At 41.8% G+C, this 20,864-nt stretch overlaps 1 protein-coding gene across 2 annotated transcripts in view; it reads right to left on the reverse strand.

The window, feature by feature from the left end:
* The window catches only part of SRPK1 (SRSF protein kinase 1), a 33,497-nt gene extending 12,675 nt beyond the window's left edge, over positions 1 to 20,822 (reverse strand). The window contains exons 1-7 of one of the 2 annotated variants that reach the window (XM_053392921.1): positions 20,483 to 20,822; positions 19,820 to 19,880; positions 8,787 to 8,905; positions 5,004 to 5,112; positions 4,487 to 4,574; positions 3,501 to 3,588; positions 2,355 to 2,461 (exon numbers count right to left, since the gene is read on the reverse strand). In XM_053392921.1, coding sequence (XP_053248896.1) covers positions 2,355 to 2,461; positions 3,501 to 3,588; positions 4,487 to 4,574; positions 5,004 to 5,112; positions 8,787 to 8,905; positions 19,820 to 19,880; positions 20,483 to 20,807 — 897 coding nt within the window. In that variant the 5' untranslated portion in view covers positions 20,808 to 20,822. Of the gene's footprint in view, positions 1 to 2,354; positions 2,462 to 3,500; positions 3,589 to 4,486; positions 4,575 to 5,003; positions 5,113 to 8,786; positions 8,906 to 12,296; positions 12,335 to 19,819; positions 19,881 to 20,482 lie in introns of those variants that run through there. The other variant, XM_053392922.1, reaches the window with a different exon arrangement.
* Positions 20,823 to 20,864: the final 42 nt, after the last annotated feature.

Genomic DNA, 20,864 nt, shown 5'->3' on the forward strand with positions numbered 1-20,864 from the left:
CAGTCTTCTCCGATAAAGAAAACAATGCCCGACCTGAAGAATTTGGAGCAAATGATTCAGCAGAGGAAACACAGCCCAGAATAACTAAGGAGATAGTACAAGAATACTTGGCTAGTCTAGATGTATTCAAGTCTCCAGGGCCAGATGAACTGCATCCAAGAGTATTAAAAGAACTGGCAGATGTGATTTCAGAACCACTGGCAGTCATCTTTGAGAATTCCTGGAGAACAGGCGAAGTCCCGGCAGACTGGAGGAGGGCAAATGTTGTCCCTATTTTCAAAAAGGGGAAAAGAGAGGACCCAAATAATTACCGCCCAGTCAGTCTGACATCAATACCAGGGAAGATTCTGGAGCAGATCATTAAGCAAACAGTCTGTGAGCACCTGGAAAGGAATGCTGTGATCACCAATAGTCAGCATGGATTTCTGAAAAATAAGTCATGTCAGACTAACCTGATCTCGTTTTTTGACAGAATTACAAGCCTGGTAGATGAAGGGAACGCAGTGGATGTAGCCTACCTTGATTTCAGCAAGGCATTTGACAAGGTGCCCCATGATATTCTTGTAAAGAAGCTGGTAAAATGCGGTCTTGACTATGCTACCACTCAGTGGATTTGTAACTGGCTGACTGACCGAACCCAAAGGGTGCTCATCAATGGTTCCTCTTCATCCTGGAGAAGAGTGACTAGTGGGGTGCCACAGGGTTCTGTCTTGGGCCCGGTCTTATTCAACATCTTTATCAACGACTTGGATGATGGACTCAAGGGCATCCTGATCAAATTTGCAGATGACACCAAACTGGGAGGGGTGGCTAACACCCCAGAGGACAGGAACACACTTCAAAACGACCTTGACAGATTAGAGAACTGGGCCAAAACAAACAAGATGAATTTTAACAGGGAGAAATGTAAAGTATTGCACTTGGGCAAAAAAAATGAGAGGCACAAATACAAGATGGGTGACACCTGGCTTGAGAGCACTACATGTGAAAAGGATCTAGGAGTCTTGGTTGACCACAAACTTGACATGAGCCAACAGTGTGACGCGGCAGCTAAAAAAGCCAATGCAATTCTGGGCTGCATCAATAGGAGTATAGCATCTAGATCAAGGGAAGTAATAGTGCCACTGTATTCTGCTCTGGTCAGACCTCACTTGGAGTACTGTGTCCAGTTCTGGGCACCACAGTTCAAGAAGGACATTGACAAACTGGAACGTGTCCAGAGGAGGGCAACCAAAATGGTCAAAGGCCTGGAAACGATGCCTTATGAGGAACGGCTAAGGGAGCTGGGCATGTTTAGCCTGGAGAAGAGGAGGTTAAGGGGTGATATGATAGCCATGTTCAAATATATAAAAGGATGTCACATAGAGGAGGGAGAAAGGTTGTTTTCTGCTGCTCCAGAGAAGCGGACACGGAGCAATGGATCCAAACTACAAGAAAGAAGATTCCACCTAAACATTAGGAAGAACTTCCTGACAGTAAGAGCTGTTCGACAGTGGAATTTGCTGCCAAGGAGTGTGGTGGAGTCTCCTTCTTTGGAGGTCTTTAAGCAGAGGCTTGACAACCATATGTCAGGAGTGCTCTGATGGTGTTTCCTGCTTGGCAGGGGGTTGGACTCGATGGCCCTTGTGGTCTCTTCCAACTCTATGATTCTATGATTCTATGATTCTATGTTTTGTTCCTGTGTGTGTAAGGCAGTTGGGGGATGGCACCCACCTGCCTCAGTTAGTAGCAAGAGTGCCCACATCTTCCCTTTGTTTCACTCTAGCTGTGTCTCCTTCCCTAAGTTAACCCACCCAAATGATTCCCTCCCCCTCAAAACACACACACACACACACACACACACACACACACACACTTTATATAAGCCCAACTGGAGCAAACAAAAATGCTCCTGGAGCAGTAAAGCACACATACACAGCCCTTTGCTTCCACTTTTGGGAACTGTGCTGCCTTTTTAGTAGAGTGCCTTGTGGTTTCCAGTGATATGCAACAACCTACCCTGTTTTGCTGCCAAATCAATCAGAACAGGATCACAGATTCTGCTATTAGATAGAATCTTATTCTGCTATTAGACAGAAAGCATGAGAAAACTCTTGAACTGGCCTACTGATTCACAGCAGTTTCTTGTTAATTCTTAAATACTGTGTGAAGGACCTGATCTTGGGATCCAAGAGCATGTGATGCACAGGATATCCACCAATGAGAAGTCATTGTTACAATTTTGATCTGTTCCAGCAGCCAAAAGTGCAGCAACTGACATCACAGAGAGTCTCCAGCTGCACTTTGGAGCACCAAACGCTTGACAAAAACAACTTTTCACAAAAGTAGTCCCAAATGTAGTATATATAACATGCCTGGTGGATGATCTTTTTTACACAGAGTAGTGGTAGACCCTGATAATTTGATTTGATGATCCATTTCAGAAGATGGTGCCCCAGAACTTCAAACACCATGCAAATATCTGTAGCTGAGTCAAGGCTGAATTTCCCAGAACATTTACAAAGTCAGCTATTGCTGAATACATAGCAACACGGAAAAAGAAATTTCATGCTTAGTTATCGCGTATATACCCATTTCCCCCTGACTATCTGCATGTAGTTTTCTAGAATAGCTACACTTTGTGGCAATTTTACACAGCCCCCGCCAGTGGTGTGGCATTCCTTGTGTGGCTTCCCAATGCTGTGCACTGCTGCCAGTTCCCAAGAGGGAGAGGTAAGGCAATGGGGCGCTTGGTGTGGGTGCAGTGGTTGAGTCAGCCCAATGCTCCCCCCCACTGCATATCCACTGCACTCCCTGCCCCCCCCCCCGGTAACCAGCAGCAATATATGACATTGGGAAGCCAGATGAGCAAGGCCGCAACATCCACCCCATTACAGTGGTATCTTGGGTTACAGACACTTCAGGTTACAGACTCCGCTAACCCATAAATAGTACCTCGAATTAAAAACTTTGCTTCAGGATGAGAACAGAAATTGCGCAGCAGCAGGAGGCCCCATTAGCTAAAGTGGTGCTTCAGGTTAAGAACAGTTTCAGGTTAAGAACGGACCTCCAGAACGAATTAAGTTCTTAACCCGAGGTACCACTGTACTGGTATTGCACCAGAAAGTATTCTAATAATTAACAGTCCTATGAATTTTCACTGGTAAATTCCACGCACACAGGGATACAGAAATATCGTAAGGTGGTGCAGATGAAGCTAAAGCCACATCAGCAGGAAAACCCAAACAATACTCTCACTTTTTTCAAATTGTCTTCCCAACTTCCAACATTCAAAAAGGCTCTTGCCGCTCAGAATTAGAAAGGAAACCTTTTTGTAGGTTGTTTTCTTTATATGGTTGAAGGAAACTGAAAACATACTTGTGCCAAACGGCTACACGTTGTGAAATTTCATCACTGTGTAAGACAATCATTTACGTTTTAACCCAGTACTGTATTTTATTAAATCCCACATTTTGCTGGATTAAAGATCATAGAAAAGTCTGGTTTTATTAAAAGGATACGGGAACCATTTACTCCTGAGATTTTGAAGTCATCTAATAACTGAACTACTCTCTCTCTGTTTGGGTCGTCTGGGTCAGTGTTGCGGACCTGTAGGGGAAATCAAACACCATAAAAAATCATTTAATGCAGGTTCTATCTTTATCAAATCCCATAGGTTTCCAAGACACTCTCCAGATTCTCACCCCACATTCTTATTTAGCAAATCAAATAATCAATTTATGTTAGCATTTCTGACTATTCTTGAGCAACTATGTCCATACTAACCTTGCCTTATGCCCCAGCCGGGGCGGAAAAACCCTTCTTTAATCAATTCCTAAACAACACTGTCTAAGTAACTGTACTAATGCTGTTACTTCTCATGAGCCTGCATTTACCTTTCCCTCCCTCCATAAAAATGACTGAAAATGTACTGCTGGATACATGAAAGAAAGATTACCAGCTAAGGTAATGGGATGACATGATACCTACAACTAATGCCACAAATAGCAAACCAAACTTGAGATGAATTACCCACGTGCAATAATTACAATAGCCATATCTTTGAGTACCCGGCAGAAATTTTCACCTCCAACCAAGACTTTGACCTTTAATTATCTGTGGCCTTTTAGAAGTGTGTGGGATGTTTTAAATGTATTCCACCCCCTTGGTTTTAATATATCTCTTGTGGATTTTTTTTTCTTTTTCTGTTTGTTTGGTTGGTTGGTTGTAAGTTGCTTTGGGCTGCCTTGGGCAAGATAAAACGACTAACCAATTTAATAAATAATCTTCTGTCATCTTTTAAAATGCTCTGGAAACAGAGATAAAAATTGACCTTTACAAATTAAAGAAAAATAATAACAAATGCCTAATCTAATCCTGTGTACAGCATTCCCCTTTGTATCTAGTATGGAGCAAGATATTATATTATGGCTGGGAGCCATTTGCTGATATTTTTAAAGGATATAATTTGAAATTGAATCAAAACCATCTACTTGTGGATACTCACAGATTTCAGCAGTTTGATTTCATCCAATGCTGTTTCTGTGTAGTGTTCAGCACTCTTTACAACTTTCATTGCCACAAACCTCTTCCCCCTAAGTGGACACAAAGTTTAGTACTAAACTGCCTTCAGGAATCAGATAACACTAACAGAAAAAGACCTGAATGCTCAGGATCATTTCCTACAAAATACAAAGCAGGTTCTCTGTCACTCCTGAATGCATAATTTCCCTCAAGTTCAATAAAAAGCAAACTTGAAGAAATAATATGTAAGGGGGAATATGAATCAGTTTTCAGTTTGTACATGTTACCATGTTGTTGTTGTTGTTGTTGTTGTTGTTGTTGTTGTTGTTGTTGTTGTTATTATTATTATTATTATTATTATTATTATTCTAAAGCATGAGATGAAACCTCTGGATTTGAAAACAAGGAGGAACATTCTGAGGAAAAATCTCATGTTGCTGGTCTGTAACAATATTCCATGCAACTAGCAGAAATTCCTTCCAAAAAGAAAAAAGACTTACTGGATGTCCCATGATAACCACACCGTAGAAAAGTGTCCCCATCCCAGCTTCCGGATCACATGGTATCTTCCATTGAACAGATCCCCTATTTTAACAAGATGGTAGCCTCCTAGGAAATGTAAAAAGAGTTATTGGGTCAAGAACCCTCAGTGATATTGAGAAACTCACAGGTCAATCTATGCACCTGCCACTTTTAATCTCTCTTAAAAACAAATGAAAAAAAGAACATTTGAGAACACACAATTGTTGGTAGAACCATGCAATTTCTTCATTTTAGATATCATGCAAATAAATCCTGACAGCTTACCAAAGAATAATATCAGGCACAATATAGAATAGATGGTGTGTTTTCCCTTCTCAGCTTCTGCAGAGAAAATAGCTGTAGAGTGTGCTATTCCTCTATGTGGGAAGGATAAGCAGACCAGCATGGCTATGTGCAGGTGGTACAATCCCACTGGGAACTCTCAAATCTCTTGATTTTCTCACTAAATATACTCCAAAATAAGAAAAAGTATCTTTTAAAAACACTACTGTTTAAGAAACTTCAAATGTCACATTAGCTATGAGTTCTGGGATTGGGAGAGATAGAATGCATTGCTAACTGCTCTCTCCTAGCAGTAGCAAGAACATTTGGATTTAATAATGCTTTTCCTTCCCTCCATAAGAACAGGAATGCTACCCTGGGATTTTCTTTATTTGGTGAAGCACATGATGACACACCACTTGGCTGAAACTGCAGCTGAAAGGGGATGTTGATTTGTAAGGTCTAGTCACAATATTAAGAAGACCTGGTGGCTACTCTTCAAATCTCTTCATAAGATGCTGGGCTCATAACAGAACAGAATGACTCAGCTAAAGCATAGCAATATCCTTAAAAGAATGAGAGCCTAGCGTGTCTCTAAGGTTTCCATGATGAGGAGCCTTAGCCATGAGATAAGAGAATGATCTGATGGGTAATCTACTCAGCATTAAGGTCATACTGAGAACATGTCAATTCTATGTGCTAATACAGATGCGTATGTTTTGTTTAACGCATTTGTTAGCCACCTTAAATAATAAAAAAAGTATTTTCTCAATTGGATGTCACCTACTGAATTCAGGAGGATTCCCAGGTTGCGTCCTTGGACTTGCAGGCAAAGTGCAGCCCCACATCCAGAGCCAATTGAACCTTCTTTCTGGAGAAGACCAACTTCCCACCAGAGTATCTCCATTTTGTCTGAATTAAATTTCAGTTTGCCTGCCCTTGTTCATGTTAAAATTGCCTCCAGATACATAATTGACCACTAGTTTATTAATAGAAGCCAATGGAGGCGCATACATTCAAGCCCTGCCTTTGTTCAAAGAGCTTACTCAATATTTATCAAAAACAATCTAGAGAGAAGACGGGCATGATGGGATCGGTTGCCAGTTGATGTATGAAGGTGTTTGTCGTTGAATTACTGACTTAGAGACTTGTCCCTCGACCTTGGCAATGCTGGATTAAGAAAAATTATGACCTATGTGAGCTCCTATTAAAGAGCTCCCCTACACCATTCTGCCAATGCATTCTTGCCCCCTTCTCACATTACCTTTGTGCTATGGTTGCCACCACTATGGTGAACTGCAAAGGGTCCAACCATGTAGGAAGCTGCATATCTGAAGAGGTTCACACATCATCCTAACCACCTAAATGGCATCATCAGCCAACCCAAATCAGCCCACCTCAAACAGGAGCTACTTCACACAAAAACAATTCATTTTCTGACATTCACACCAGGCAACTACAGTACATCACTGTGATCCATGAGGGCAGCACCTCCATTTAGGCCCCCGAGCTGTACTGTTACACCTACACACATACTTCACAACAGCATCAAGCGTTGTTTGCAATTGTGTGAACCTGCTTTCTAACAAGGAGGAAAGCTAACAATGCCATCTCATACATTGCTACAAAAAGATCCCATTAAATTAAAAGATGCTTACTCTCAGGTATACTCAAAGGGGAAACAGGCAACATCCTACCTTTTAAGAAATGGCTTGGTGAACGTATTTCCTTGAAGCCTGGTTTGTTCAGCATGGGGAGTTTGTTATTAATTTTTAAAATATATTTCTGGATCACTATACTGGATTAGATAATGCAAGGACTATAATGAAAGAACTATCAAAGCAAGCTTGTTTTTAAACACTTGCCTGGTCGCCATGGGCAACAAGGAATTTCATCCAGGCGAGTGACTGGGCTGATCGAGTGCTTCAACCCTTCTCTGGTAGACTGCATTTCTAGGCTGGGCTTGGAGGAGGGTCCGGGGGTGGGGGGCTGAGCACCCATTCCCTTCTCCAGCATCCTTTCTATGCTGGACAGGGAGGTGGGGAAACTGCCTCCTTCTGTCAAGCAAAGAAACCAGGCAGACTGACAGGAGGCAGAAGTCTGAAAACTTCATCCCTCTTCTGACAGCCCACTGCCATTCCAAGCTAGCTGATAATGGGTAAGCCCCCTCCTGCGCGTTCAGCATTAAAAGCAAGAGGGTTTGCATCAGGCTGCTCCTTCCCTCTTGCTACCAGTCTACCATGTTTTCATATACAGGCACAGCAGGTGACACCCCCCCCCGCATGTCTAGCATAGAACACGCTGGCTGGCAATAGAAAGACAGAGAGATCCATGCCTTTGCTGCCAGCCTGCTAGATTTCTATGCCGGGCAAACAGTACACCCACACAAAATGAAGTCAGTGGAGAAATGACATGTTTTTCATTCAGTTTATTCCATTGAGCAGGATGCTAAGTATACCAGTTTGGGTAACTAGAGCCAGGATTGGGGAGATACAGTCGTGTTTGCAACATTTTACCATTGAGAATTCTGTGATGTGAAGGGAGATATATGGTATTTAAGTGGAGGAAATGACTGTTATTTGGAAATCACTGTATGACACTATGTCAGTGCTTTATATATAGCAAGTGGACCCAAAATGTACAGATTTATATGGTAATTAGAGGAAGCACAATCTCAGCACCTGAAGAGCAACCAATAGCTTTCTCTAAGTGTCGGCAGGTATCTAAAGGTACTAGTACAAATTGAATTGCTTCACCCAGTATTCTCTAGCACACACTGGGGGTCCTATACTGAGCTTCCTGCAAACTAAGGATTGCAGACAGTAACTACCCTTGGGAATGCAGTCTCCCTCTGACCAGAACAATCGCCCCCTACTTATTCCAAATTCTACCACTGCATGGGTGGATGGGTTAATCCAGTGTTGTCCCTGGCATTTTCCGTGAAGATGATGTTGCTTTGGAATCTCACCTATCAACCTGCTGGAGAAGCCTACCAGACAACTACATAGTTTTTACTTTTCACTCGCCATACTTATTAGGCTTTGTTTATTTCCTGATGAATTTTACAGCTCCTAAAGTTCCATTTTTTGTTATTGTTAAGTTTATATTTCTGATGTTTATTATGCAGTTTTGATGTTAACTTTAATTTCAGTTGTAAATATGGAGCCTATATTAAATGGAAAGCTGGAGAAGTCGTAAAAAGTTAAATAAATAAAAATACTGAGAAATACCTTAAGCAAGCATATGTCTTGATGTATTAACTTTGATTTGCTAAACAAACAAGGGGGACATAGTCTGGTAGATGTCTGGTCTTATAAGAAGAAGTATTAGTCTATCAAGTCCCCATAGATGAGTTCCTTTTTCTATCTACAAAGCAAAATCACTTACTGGCTGATACATACAATGTACCAAACCAGGTTTACAACCTTAATTATTGGTCTAAAATTATGATACTCAAATTGTAAAATAAAACATCTCACCTTTGCAGTAATCATTGGGATCTTCCTGCTCATCATCATCTGATCCCAGGATTTCCTCTTCTTGTTCAGGAAGATCATTCTCTGAATGGGCAGCAGGGCCTCGATGTTGGGTTTCTGGCCTAGGAGACATCGTAAGTTCGTAAGTCAAAAGCTTTTTACTGTGTGTACTTAGAGCAAAGGAAGAAAGAATATGCAAAGACTAAAATGCAGATTGAGGTTGGATAACGATAGGCAAAAGAAATGTTCCTAATTTTTTAAAAAGTAACTGAAATGCAAATGCATCACATCTATCTCAGATTACTTTGGTTGGAACAAACCCTCTCAGCAGATACAACTTGTGCAGACAGCTCCACATGTGCAGCAAGTACCAACACTCAAATTAGTACAGTTTCAAAAGATACCAGTCACACCAATGCCTAGAGCTGTCTTCATGGAGGATCAAATGTTGCACAGTACACCAATCACTCCCACTATGATTATGCCAGGTATTTGCCTTGCTCAGTCATGGGGAGGGAGTCAACTGCACTTTTACCAGGTACAGCTGTACTTTGTGATGTATTTTGTCTGTAGCAGAATTTCCTAAGCTGGAGGCGCTGGACCAAATGACTGCCCCTTTCCAAAAAATGCCAATCAAGAGGTGGGAGAGGCAGGCAGAGAATAATAGCAGCAAGAATTCAGGCTTCTAACTAACTACTCACCTTGTAGCTATAAGCAAACAGGAATTTCATACTGGCAAGGGAGTGAGCTGGTAGAGGATGGATCTCTCCATCCCTCCTCTGCCCAGTCCACTTGGTTTCCATGCCAACCATGGAGGAAGGAAAGCACCTCCCTCCCTGATCAGTGTGAAAACCATGCAGGATGGTGGAGGGATGGTTCATTTTACATCTGCTTGATAGCAGGGTCCTTTGTTTTTGTTTTTTTTAAGAACTTTCATTTCCATGCTGGTTGTGAAGGGGCTTCCGTTCCTCTCCAGCCAGCAAGGAAATGCAGGCTGCCAGTGTCTCAATGGAACAGTAAACATTTCAGCAGGCTAGTAGCTTTAGCAGCCTAATTTATCTGAAGGACCCTCTATACCTGTATGAATCTGCCCAAGATCAGAGTCCAAGACTCTGCTCTATGGCCAGTCATAAGGCAGGTAGGTTACAGGAACAGGGCTTTCTCAGTGGTGGTCCTAACCTTTGGAATTCCTCCCCAGGGAGATACACATGGTCTCATTACTGGCTTTCAAAAATATTTTAACAAAAAATAATAGGCATTCAGAAGGCTTCAACAGTGTAGGACAGTCCTTAGGCTAAAAATTGCCAGTGGCTAATAGAAGACTTGCAGTGAAAACTGCTTGGTGATGGGTTCAGGATGAAGGGAAATTTTAGGATTCTGAATTATTTTCTATAGACAGCCCCTCAGAATGGCTTTAGTTTAGTCATCCTATTACAGGTACCCAAATGCATTCCAGCCCTATAAGTGACTCAGTGTGCTTCTATGCAGTGGGACGAACCCATCTTTATGGCTCCCTAAAAACGGGAATTTCAAGCTACTGTATAGAGTGGCAGAAAAGAAAACCCAATCTTTCAGCAGAAAGAAAAATAGTCATGCATATATAGAAACATGTAACTACAACTTGCATGCTGTCAACTAGTAGTTGTCAGGCTTTAGACTGACTGCTACAGTGATCCATGACATATTATATTTGAATACCAAGAGAAACATACCTATATCTAGTCACTCCCTGGATTCTGTTTGTTAAATACTGAGTTGCTCAGCTGATCATAAGGCATAAATCAATGCTCTGAGGGTCCCCAACCCTCTGGAGAAGATTTTTGTGTGTGCACAGGGTTGCCGCTGGTAGGGGGAATAGCCAAAAACTGCTTCCCTCTTCATTCTGTTCTTACTGACAGCTATGTGACACCATTATATACAACACATAACAGTTATTTTGCAGAGTAACAAATAAACCTTTTGTAAAGTAACTGGTTTCACAAAACAATTGTGAAATACAGCTATTGTGGGGTTTGGTGTAGGGATGTTCAAACAAAAATAAATAAATCAGCATACTTGCAAGGAGTGCTCATGTACACTTCTGGAACATTTTACACACATTCTAAACTGACTGTTCCCTCCACACACTCATCTCTTGAAGATTTATTTAAACTCCCTACACCTTTCTTTGGCAAAAATTAAAAGTTGTAAATATTCACAGTTAGCCTAATGCGAGCAGAGCACATACAGGAATAAACACAAAATTAAATGTTAAACAAGAGTTAAGACAACTGCAGACAATGATTTTAAAAAATCATAACACTACTCAATAAATCTCAAACCTAGAGAGGAAATGAATAAGGATGAAATCAATGTGATCCCCCTAGAAGCCACACCCATCACAGCAAATCTCTTCATTAATTACGTCATAACTATGGGAACACTGAATTGTTAAGGTTTACTAGATCGGTTTTTAATGACAGAACGTTCTAGGGCATGCATCGACAAGGAATTAGGGTAAGCCTTAAAGCTAATTTTCCAGGCAAAAACGCTGTTTGAAATTCCCTGAATATTCTGCAATCACACATCTCTTCCACAAGCACAATCTTCCTGCAGCAAAGAAGTTACTAGAAAGCCTTCATAAAGCTTTTGAGAACTATCCTGATCCTTTATCTAAAGGATGTCTGAATGTCTTATCACTGAGTGATGTTACAGAGAGCTCAATTGCAATTAATTATTTCAAGTCCTTATACTTTCAAAATGAGAGTGAACTATTATTTGCCAGGGAGTGAAAAAGACCACATAACACTGCAGAGATGTGATTGCCTTTCAAAGGCAATATTTTCACTCTAATGTTTCTTGAAAAGTATGTGTACTTTTGCTATTAAATCTTTTAAAAATGCTCAATACAATCCCCACAACTGCTCCTGCCCCGCCCTCCTAAAATTTATCCCTCCTAAAATGCACCCCAAACGGGCATGGGCAAGGATGGTAAAACATGCATAGGAGGTACAAAGACCTTATTTTAATACATCATTTGATTCTAAACAATGCTTTATTTGAGCAAATTGTTACTAAGAAGAGAAACCTGAAAGCATCTTCTGATTCATTTAAACGATTTAGAAGTCAGCTTGTAAGCAGGGACAAAAGGCTGATGTGAGAGTTCCAGAGACTGCATTTCAATGAATAAGAAACAGACAGCTGTCAGAACTGCTACACTGCTAGAAACACATCAAATGCTAACAGAAGCCTTGAATGAATCCATTTTAACATATCAGAACATTTGGCAGACATCCACCCCAACAAGCACCTTGGGCTTCTGAACATCTACTTGCTTTTACAACCTAACTTCACTGGATTTGTTCTTAAGCTAAGCATCTGGTAAGATTACATGCTAGGGGAGGGCGACAATTGAATCAGTGTCCTCAGGAAGATTTATGAGCTTAAATGGAATTCAGAGAAGTCCTCATTGAGGCAGCCAAACTCCCTTTTTTCCATCTGGGTTTTAAAAAATGCTGTAAAAGGCAAGCTTACCTGCACGAAGCACGGACTCCCATTGATGAAGGTATCTCTGAAGTCGGGCCAACAGTTTTCGAAAGAGCCATCAAAAATTAAATGGCACCCTGGTGCAAGTAATAGCGGTACATAAATTGCAAGCAGAGGGCTGGTTCTTCCTGAACACAGCAAAGCTTTGTGCAAAAGCAAGAGAGAAAAGGAATTTGCCTCCACCACCTAGCTGCAGATGCATAGCACTGCATTGCAGGTAAATGCCTTGCAGCATCACTGAAGAGAGTTGCTCTCAGCTAATTTGCTTCCTGAAAAATTTAGCCATGCTCTGGAATGGCCAAAAACTCATTCTATTCTTTTGATGCTGACCAACTTCCAAAGTCTTTCCAGATATACTAACTATGTAGCCTAACTGAAGTGAAGCTACGAGTTTCCTGTTCAATAATAAATTTCCTTCAGAACTTTGAAAGAAAAGAGTATCACAGTATTGATTATACTATATGAGCACAAGAGCTCAAAGTATTAGCTTCTCTGTGCCAGTAGGTGCCAATTATTTTTCTAGCTCTGCCCAAAACAATTCTATGGAAAAGATGGAAGACAATTTTCATAAAGGCATCCCAACCTAAACAAGACAAGCTTCTTCATCTCATATGTTCTTATTAAGAAATAAACAAACTGGACAATTGCAGAGGCAATTGCCAGTATCATTATTGGCTATTGTATGGTACTTCTGCAACATATTTAGCCTTTCAGTTCATGCTGGCATTTCAGTGATTAAGTGAGCTGATGAGCTATGAAAACCAAACAGCAATGCATCAGTCTATGTAAAAAGCTGAAAAGGCAGAGAAAAAGTTACACGAAGCAAGACAAATGAAGATGCAGCTGAAATACAGTCTGAATAAGTGTGGTCAGCGGCTCCACCTGCAAACACATTCAAGTTCTAGCTTGCACATCTTATTCATGAAATAAGCACTAATTTGTGCTGTAACATTCCAGGTATTGCAAGGTACACTGCCAGTGCCTCCTCTACCAACAGATCTACTCAGGAGAACAACAGAAGCTCTTGCTTGCAAGTGAATCTGCCTGGCTTCAGTTAGCCTGCTGCAGCTTTTCTTCTCAAACAGATCAGCAAAGAAAGAAGTACTACAGTCGTACCTTGGTTTTCGAACAGTTTAGTTCTCAAATGTTTCGGCTCCTGAACACCGTAACCCAGAAGTGGCTGTTTCGGTTTGTGAACTATTTTTGGAAGCTGAATGTCTGACAGGGCTTCCGATTGGCTGCAGGGGCTTCCTGCAGCCAATCAGAAGCTGCGCTTTGGTTTCCAAACATTTTGGAAGTCAAACAGACTTCTGGAACGGATTCAGTTCGACTTCCAAGGTACAACTATACTTATTGTGAGAAAACAGACTGAAGTCTTGTGAATCTGCTTGCAACTAAATGCTAAAACCAAACGGTTACTCTTAGGTAATTCCTTGGTTGCTCTGGGTGGGCGTGGAATGCAAGCAAGTAAAAAGTGATACAAGAACTTAACCAGGGAAAAGAGGGACAAACTCTAAAGACTTCCTCCCATGAAAATCAGATGGTGCAAACACAGCCAAAGACTAGAATCCTATATGCATTTACCCTGGATTAAATACCCATGTACTCAATAGAACTTCTTTTGAAGAATCAAATAACTAGTTCCACTCACTGAAGAGGGTCTGGGGCTTGAGATTCTCAAATGGCAACTCTCCCAACCCCTAGCCAATGTTACACAACAAGCCTTTTGAAACTAAAATGATCTTTCAAACACAGTTTGTTATATGGCATGAGGCTTGCAGTTCAAAATAAAAAAATCTACTGGGCATGCTTTTTGGATCCCAGACTTGATTGCATATGCAATTCGTATAACCAACAGTCCTTAACTAAGGCTGTCTGTAACTCTGATTCTAGTTATTCATGCATAATCCCCATTCAATGTATGGGGTTCACTGGTGCAGAACTGGTAGCAGAATAGCCATACTGACTGTTTCATTTAGTAATCTAGATAAAGTAGGCTTCTGATTATGTCTTCACAAGATATACATCATAGTCGTACCTTGGTTCTCAAACAGAATGTGTTCCGGGAGTCCGTTCGACTCCCAGAACTGTTCAAAAACCAAGGAGCAGCTTCTGATTGGCTGTAGGAGCGTCCTGCAGCCAATCGGAAGCCGCACCGGACATTCGGCTTCCGAAAATTGTTCAAAGACTGGAACACTCACTTCTGGTTTTTTTATCATTCGGGAACCAAAACGTAGGAGTTCCAAGGCGTTCGGCAACCAAGGTATGACTGTACTGTCTTACAGTATGCATGCTTAGTCCTTTACTGTAACCTACATTTCCCATATTTAAATGTATGGAAAACGAAGTAAGGTACATATTCTATAAAGAAAAACCAGTCAAGTTCTTGTTCTTAAAAGTTATAATTAATCAAAAACTCTTGCTTCCTCTCCCACAGACCTGAGAATTGAAGGTTTTCTATTTTCTTAAAGAAAAAATGCCAATTAATCACTAGCTTTAGAACTATAAAACTGCATGACTTCTATCACTGAGAAACAACCATAGGGTAGTTCTATTTTATCTATTCTACTTATACCAGAGAACACATACCAGAGAAATTTGTTCATTTCTTCCTTCAGGCATTCATTCTCAGGATGAATGCCACCAAACTGTGTTTGAACAATAATAATGCATAAATAAATAAGGTGATGCACCCCCAACCCGTCTGTAACCATTAACTGTTCTACACAGAAATTCAGAGGAAACAGATTAAAAAAATAAAAGGCCAATTAACATGTAGCTTCTCATCGCAAGGTGAAACAATGAACATTCAAGCATTTCATTAGATACCATGCTGATTTATGAGTGAAGACAGCATGTTTCTTCAAAGGTGGGGGTGAGGTGAAAAAAGCACTTGTATTCATGAGCATTTAACTCCCAGCAAGTAGGAATTTGGGGTTTAAGGGATCTCACCCTTGTCTCTCTGCCTATAGGGAGCAAGACAACAAAGAAGGAAAAACAGTATTGCAGTAGTGTCTTGCCCTCACACTCCTACATATTTTCCCACTCATTCAGTAGTGCCAGCAATGTCAGAAGAACAGAACACATGGCACAGAACACAGAGCAGACATATACAGATGGATCTGTGTATTAATGTTAAAACAATTCATGGTTGTGGAGAGCAAAAAAAATTAGACACAGCATATAGAATGGCTGCATTTACTTAAAGGGAAACAGCATTAGTTTAGTTTATTCTATATCTATGGCTCAGAAGGAAATGTCATGTATATTGTTTTCACAGTTATACATGCAAAAAAGTAGAATTCCATGGAGGTCCCTGATTGCCACATACTCACAGACCTCTAGGCACTCTTTCCTCTACAGACAGGAGGGCAAGTGGATATCTCCCTTATTACCTACAGCCTTAGCATTTCCTTAGTGCTCTCCATCATAATTAAATCTGGGGTGTAGAGAAATGTGAGAGCTTGACTTGTTACCAGCTGCTACTGTTCTGCAGACCTTCTCCCCAAAGACCTACATTTCCTCAAAGCCCTGAAGTACAGGGATTTGGGGAACCTTGTGACCCTGCAAAGAAGGGTGTGTCACTCTCATTTTTTTTAACTGAAAGAAGGGGAATGCTGCATACCCACACTAACAAAAATGCACAGAGGTAGCAGCAAGAACAACTGCTTGCTTTCCAAGGTTCTGGGAGGGAAATGAACCTTCATTGATGCATTCTAGCTAATGCAGGCAACTAATGCTCACAACCAGTAGGACCTGTACTGATGACATACTGACTAGGTCTGTGGGTTATAAATGCATTAAATATATTTTAAAAGGTGTAGGTAGTATGTAAAACCACCACCTCGGAACACATTAAAAAGCAGCAAGCCCAGGCTCCCACTCACAGTACACTTGTCAAGAAGCTTCACCCAGTCCCAACTGACAAGTGTATGGAAGACATGTTTTCAAACATTCATAGCATACTTGTGTGTGTGAAGTGGCCCGCAAGGTACACACACAACAACAGTAGTTCTACGTATAAGCACCAATGTTATCAAGAAGGAAACCCATGGCCAGAAAGCAGCACATATTTTGCAGGTTATAATCACAGAAAGCACTCTATATGTATTGCCATTTATCACCTCCATATTTGACCTCTGCCTTGACTTGAATGCTCTCTTTCTTTTCTTTAAAGCATATTGGCTTTTAGCAGAGATCTGATATTTGACTGTCAAATACCACATGCACTGCTGCAGCTTGTTGGTAACCATTTGCCTGGTTATGAGCAAGGCTTACCTCTATGCAGGGAAGCCTGATAAAAACTACTGCTTTTAGAAGACAGATGACTAACATTAGTATGTGCAGGCAGGTGGGTTAGAAACATTTTTGTGATCCTTTGCTCAATTCTAAATGAGTCAACAATGTATATTTAAATGTTTCTTAAACTTAAAATATATTTTGATAAATCACCGATAGCTTTGTATACATAGTAACATAGCTGTTGCTCAAAATTATTCCAAAAAAGAAGGCATTATTTAAAGCCTGTTCTTTTAAATTTATATCTGCTGTTAAGAAATAAGCCTATCCATCAAGTTCAGTGGCAAAATCACACAAGCAACAGCTTTGAGCGGAGAAATCCACCTAGGGCTCAAAGACCCATTTCTTCTGCCAACCAACTCAAGTGTATGGATGGGCATCAATTGGGAGTGGGGAAGAATGAAAAAGGAAGGCATGGGAAACATGCACAGATCCTGTTATACTTCTTCCACACATACCACAGCTGAGGAGAAATGGGGCTCTGTTGAAACCCATGGGGTTTTGCAGTTAAGTATATATTGTGTCCTAAGCCTAACTTTGTTACAGCAAAATTCTACCGCTTCTCTTCCTCTATGATAAAGGATAGCCATGGCTATTTTAAGGCTCTCAGAACTGCCAGAGTATTAGCCATCTTACATATGAAGAGTCAAGACATGTTAGCTGCAGAAACAGCAATAAACAACTTTATGTCAAGTCCTTGATTTTTTGACAAGAACGGAACTTTTTTATTGTTCTTTTCTACAAGCAATTAAAAAACCGGAACTCTCTCAGAGCACTAGCATTAAATGGGAAGCTACCTTGGCTAAACATGTTATAAAAACCACTCTACTTAAGCCACTATATGAATTTGTAAATAATGGTTTTGGGTTGTATAATTAAGTTAACTGTTGGCCAACTCTTTTCATTTTTACTAGAATGCTTCCACAGTGAATGACAGCTTTGAAAACATAGAAGAGCGAGCTTGGGAAATTTGGGATTCAATTTCTGAATATTACTAGCTTGCCACAACTTTGCAGTAAACCTTCATGCAGTGGATTCAATGGATTCAATCTAAATGGAGTAAAATATTTGAGACAAGAGACTACACTGAAAACAATGCTACAACTATTAAAACTTTGGATTCACAGCATGATTTCAGAAAGCATTATTTTAGACACAAAAATTGCCTTGACTGTTCAGAAGTGACAGAAATGCTACATGGACAAAAAATTTTGACGTGAACAATGGATGAGAAGAGGCATAGGGTAGGTGAATAAATGAAGCCCCTTGACACCAAGTCAGAATATTGGTGCACCTAGCCTAGGTCTATCTGGTGTTCCAATTGCTCAGAGGCAAATATTTTCCCCACTGTTGCTACCTGAGTTAATTTAACTGCAGATTCCAGCAACTGAAACTAGGATCATCTACCAAGCAGTACTTCATTACTGCTATTCTCCAGTCAGAGATGCCAGATTTGGGAGCTTTCTGTGCACTGCATGAGAACTGGAGAAATATGAATAATGAAGGGCAGGACATGACAAACCAGGGGCAACTCAGTCAGATGGGTGGGGTACAAATTAATAATAACAACAACAACAACTAATAACCATTTGAAAATGCAGACAAAGGGGTTCAATTCAGGCCTATTTCAAAGTCAATGGAAATAAAAAAATTATTAGAGCATTTAATGGCATATGATGGCATCTACACATGTAAGCTTCCAGTGACTGTACAGTACAATCCTTTGAAATTTTACCCAGAAGTCTCACTTAAACGGGGCTTACTTGAGTCTTGTAAATAATCCTTCCCCTCCACCTTAAGTTACTAGCTTGCAAAAACTTTTACTCCTCTCACTTTCCCACAAGTAACTCCTGCTTGCATATGGGTACTTGGCTAGTGCTTAAACAAGGGATTACTTTCCTTAATATTCCAGGCTTAAAGAACTTTCAGAGAGCACTATCAACTCTGATAATTACTCGCACTAAATAATGCACATTCTCTGGCTCCATTTTCTTAATCTGAAACCACTTGCCGCTTAACACACACAGAACACAATCTTATCCACACTTAACTGATTTCAGTGGGACTCCTCAGTAAAATTTCAGAGAACTAGCCTATCAATTTAGTCCACCAAAGTCAGTCTACAGCAGCTACATAGAGTACGGTATGGTCAAATCTCTTTTCGAGTTATAGTAACAGGGTGAAAAAGAGAAGACTTCCCTCTTCTATGTGATATCTGAAATGTTTAAAGTAAGTTCCACCCTTCAGTTTTAGTGGGATTATTAAATACTCTTATTACAGTATTAAACTACACAGAGAACATATGTCTATTGCATTTTAGTTTGCTGAATTTACGGGCAATCTTAGATGTTCAGAAGTTAGTGCACCATTCTGAACATGTTTCAAGCTTCTTGGATCTACAAGGCCAGAACAGCTTATTATGACTATGCAAATAACACTTGAAATCCAGGGCTAGCCAGAACGGCTTGCTATACAATATAAATGTAAATCTCAAGGTCACAATTCAAATTCTGCTTGCACCAGGCTGGGGGGCTCGATTAAGCAGAGATCTTGCTTCCCCCAGCCCTGCCAGCCTCTGCCTGCAGAGTGACATCGGCATCGCTCTGCCAGTGTGGTTTCCCATTTTGCCAGCTAAACTTGTGGGCAGAATTGCTGCTGGTGGGGAGGGGGACTTTCTGGGATGGCAGACATTCAAGACAGAGGACTGAGCAAGCCTTACAGCTGTCATGTGACAGCAGCAGGCCTGATTACCAGCCAGTATGTGCTGCAAGGCTGCAGATGCTGCAGTGGCCCTGTTGGACAGCGCCCAGGGCTTGGATTTCACCCTACTACGGTTGAAAATGTATATAAATAAATAACATATTTGATCCATTAAGTTTATCTACTATTTTAGATTAAAATATTATCCTTGGAAAAGGAGACGAGAATATTACCAGCAAGCTGATAGGCACCCAGAGACAAATTTAATGGTGCCCACTTAAAATATGCACAAGATGCAGAAGAGGGTATATCACTCATGTGAGTTTATGCGCTTTTAACACTGAGGCTACCCTCAGGATGTAAAGAGTCACTTAGAATTGGAAAATCTGGAAGATTTCTCATTACCATGCAACCAAGGCTACCAGGCTGGCTTCTGCACATCATTTCAGGAAATTATTGTCACTGTCCAGGACACCATTCCACTCTGTTTAAGGCAATAGGGCCACACTTACTTTCTCTGGGCTTTTTCCTTCTTGGCTTTAGTCCGCTTCTTCCGGGCTTGCAATGCTAGAACTAGGAAGAAACAGAGGGAAGAAGAAGAAGGGGTGGGGCAAGAGTCAGTAAGCTTTTGTTCAGGGTGAAAAAGAAGGGCCCATTATTCGCATCATCAAACCTATCCGGTTTTATTTTGTTCTCAGATTAACCCCCTCTTCCCTAGAAGGAGCATTAATCCAAGAACAAACCAGATTCGTGAGACACGTGCTCATAATAGACTCATTGTACCCATATTTATAATATTAAAAAAAAATCCCCAAACACGTTACTGGAGGAGACAGGCGATTATGTCACCCTCTTTTATCTCATACTGGGTAGCGGGGTGGAGGCCGAGGAAGGGGAGCCCAAGGGCCGGACATTTGTCAGGATACCCGAAGACTGGCAGTTAGGATCCGTGAGAAGAACTCTGCGAATAACAGCGGGACCTGACAAAAGGAAACCGACGCCCGATCTCGGGTGAATTGGGGCAACAACCAGGGACGCGGAGGAAGCGAGCCGCCAAGACCCAGAAAGCTGAAGCCTGACTAGAAGAGCCGAGGGGCCGAGGGCGGCGGGCGAGGGGCGGCGGCGGGGAGGGGGGGTGAGGTTGGCGGGGAGGCGGCGGGGCCAAGCGCACTCACCTTTCCGCTCCATGGCGGCTAGAGACAGCAGCCCCCGCGACCCCCCGCGCGTGCGCTCCAAGGATGTTTCCTGCGCCTGCGCTGGCCGCGGGCGAGCCGGTCGGCGCGTGCGTACGACGGGTATCTTCGCGCGCCGTTGCGCGCGCCACCAGATCTCCTCGCCGCCGCCGCTGCTGCTGCTGTCACTTCCTCCGGAGCTGGGGCTCCCGGGGAAGGCCACTCCCCCTGGCTCTTTCAAACGCGTGCGGCGCCGCCCCCTGCTCTGCGTGACAGGCAGGAGCCGGAGCCGCGCGTCAGGCCCCTCGCCCGCCTCCCCTTGTCCCATGGGCGGAGCGCATGCGCCTCGCGGTGTCCCAGCCCACCGCTCGCTTCCCCGGGGCTT

Source organism: Podarcis raffonei, chromosome 6 (assembly GCF_027172205.1).
Source record: "Podarcis raffonei isolate rPodRaf1 chromosome 6, rPodRaf1.pri, whole genome shotgun sequence".
NCBI classification, from domain to species: domain Eukaryota; kingdom Metazoa; phylum Chordata; class Lepidosauria; order Squamata; family Lacertidae; genus Podarcis; species Podarcis raffonei.